A 1870-nucleotide genomic window follows, 5' to 3' on the forward strand; every position below is an offset into this window, starting at 1 on the left:
CACTTTTTGTAATACGCCAATAGGTGTTTGCGTCTGCTTCAGTGTATGCAGAGTGAGTCAGTGACTAAGTGAGCGAGTGAGTGAGTGAGTGAGAGTGAGTCAGTGAGAGTGAGTCAGTGAGAGTGAGTGAGTGAGAGTGAGTGAGTGAGAGTGAGTGAGTGAGTGAGAGTGAGTGAGTGAGTGAGTGAGTGAGAGTGAGTGAGTGAGAGTGACACGAAATTTGCGCCGTTCTGCTCGTAATTCAAGCCAATGATAGGGATGGAAAAGAAAATCGAAAAGTCTACAGTGGAGTCAAGTACATTTTAATTTCACAAACAAGACGCGGGCGCGTCCATTGTTGCAATGCGAATTAAGTCTGCTCCTCCAGCGATGACGGCGCAGATGGGGAACTTAATGATAAACGGAAGGGATGGGTCATTCTCTGCCTCTTGTACGCACATATACATCAAATATTTCACATCCTCAAGGAATTTGAAAAATATCTCAGCGATGCACGTGAGAGCTGGTGGGACAAAGAATAAAAAAGGTTACTTTAGCGTTTTAAGTTTGACTGAGTTTGGCACTAAAACGAAAAAGTCGACATGAATCACATACATAGACTGGTAACCTTAGTTTCCGTCAGGGCAGCTGAGAGGTTTGGCCTCGGGCTTGCCTAGAAAAGAGAACACTCTCTTGAATAAAATGTCGGTTTGGCAGATTTCCGTATAAAAAACTGACTTCTCTATCATTTTGCTTTCAAATTTTCGTAAATCTCACCCACGGTTTCACAATCCGATTGTGAGTTCAAAGAACTTTACAACATAGTCGTTGCTCACTTCAATGCAGTTCTTTGGACCATTTTACACGATTAAATCAATCTTAGAAAATGTTTGCAGCTACAGTGTTGCGAACAAAGGTGGTACTAGTCCTCTTTTACCTGAGCGAACTGGAGCGCTGCGAGGAGCATGCACGCCAGCAGGGCAGTCCTCATGATGGTCTTCATGGTGGAACAGATGATGAGTGTATGATTCTGATTGAAAAGACTCTGTGGTTTTATAGGAACACTCGTCGGAAGAGGTCGGTCCACTATCGCTTATCGCTAAGGGGGCGTGGGTAGCCTGTGCACCTTTATCAAACTTAGTCACTCGAGCTCACACGACACCTTCAAGTAAATCGAGTGGTATTCTTAGAACCGGTCAGTGTCGGCCTTCCGTGAATACCTATCAGCACGGGTTTTTCGAAAAGACGCCGGAAAGACGTCGATTCGCCAATCGTCGTCAATCTGTCGTCCGCAATTGTACTCTGTACGTATTTTGACGGACAGTAGTCAATCTGTCATCATAAATACGTAGTTCGTACAAAATTGAGCCGACTGTTGAAAATACGGAAACATACAAAATACGTATACATATACGTACACTGAAAAAAATGTTTGGATTTTTTCCAATTTTTTAATAGAGCAGTCGTATAGGGAAAATCCTACACACTGTATATGTGATTTGCTTCATACACATTTATGGGATTTTTCCGACACATATTTTTTACACAAGTTATTGTACAATAACGTGTTCCCGAGACTGGTCAAAAAAAGTGTTAAGGTTTACAGAAATGTAAGGAATAGAGCAAGGTGGGAGGGGGAGTGGGGCTTTTATTTTCCGGTGGAGACAGTCTTAGAGACTGCAGTCTAAAATCAGCAGGAAGTAAAGAAGTTCACGAGGAGGAAAACTCATTGTAGGCCTAAGGGCTGGTTGTGTAGAACGCGAGGAAACGAAAGAAAATGAGAGAGCGGCAGTATCATTGGTCAGGCGATTAGCTTTTGTTAGGAAAAAGACGCGAGCGGGGCGAAGGAGCCAAGAAGAGCAAAGCGATCAATTTGGTCGGGGAGCGGAAG

The 1870-nt window shown here is 43.6% G+C and overlaps 1 protein-coding gene across 1 annotated transcript; it reads right to left on the reverse strand.

Moving 5' to 3' along the window:
* Positions 1 to 281: 281 nt before the first annotated feature.
* LOC113213633 (uncharacterized) lies at positions 282 to 1083 on the reverse strand. The gene is made up of 3 exons (XM_026432754.2): positions 917 to 1083; positions 595 to 652; positions 282 to 502 (listed from the first exon to the last, which is right to left on the reverse strand). The coding sequence occupies exons 1-3, from the start codon at positions 980 to 982 to the stop codon at positions 309 to 311; spliced, it is 318 nt and encodes a 105-aa protein (XP_026288539.1). The 5' UTR covers positions 983 to 1083; the 3' UTR covers positions 282 to 308.
* Between the last annotated feature and the right edge of the window lie 787 nt (positions 1084 to 1870).

Source organism: Frankliniella occidentalis, unplaced genomic scaffold (genome assembly GCF_000697945.3).
Source record: "Frankliniella occidentalis isolate FOCC.00 unplaced genomic scaffold, Focc_3.1 Scaffold216, whole genome shotgun sequence".
NCBI lineage: Eukaryota > Metazoa > Arthropoda > Insecta > Thysanoptera > Thripidae > Frankliniella > Frankliniella occidentalis.

Bases quoted from the DNA above. Each gene is read 5' to 3' on its own strand.
- LOC113213633 (XM_026432754.2), bottom strand. From the start codon at position 982: ATGAAGACCATCATGAGGACTGCCCTGCTGGCGTGCATGCTCCTCGCA. The intron at 653-916 runs GTAAAAGAGGAC...TCTCTTTTCTAG, and splicing joins CAGCGCTCCAGTTCGCTCAG to GCAAGCCCGAGGCCAAACCT. The intron at 503-594 runs GTATGTGATTCA...TTGTCCCACCAG, and splicing joins AACTAAGGTTACCAGTCTAT to CTCTCACGTGCATCGCTGAG.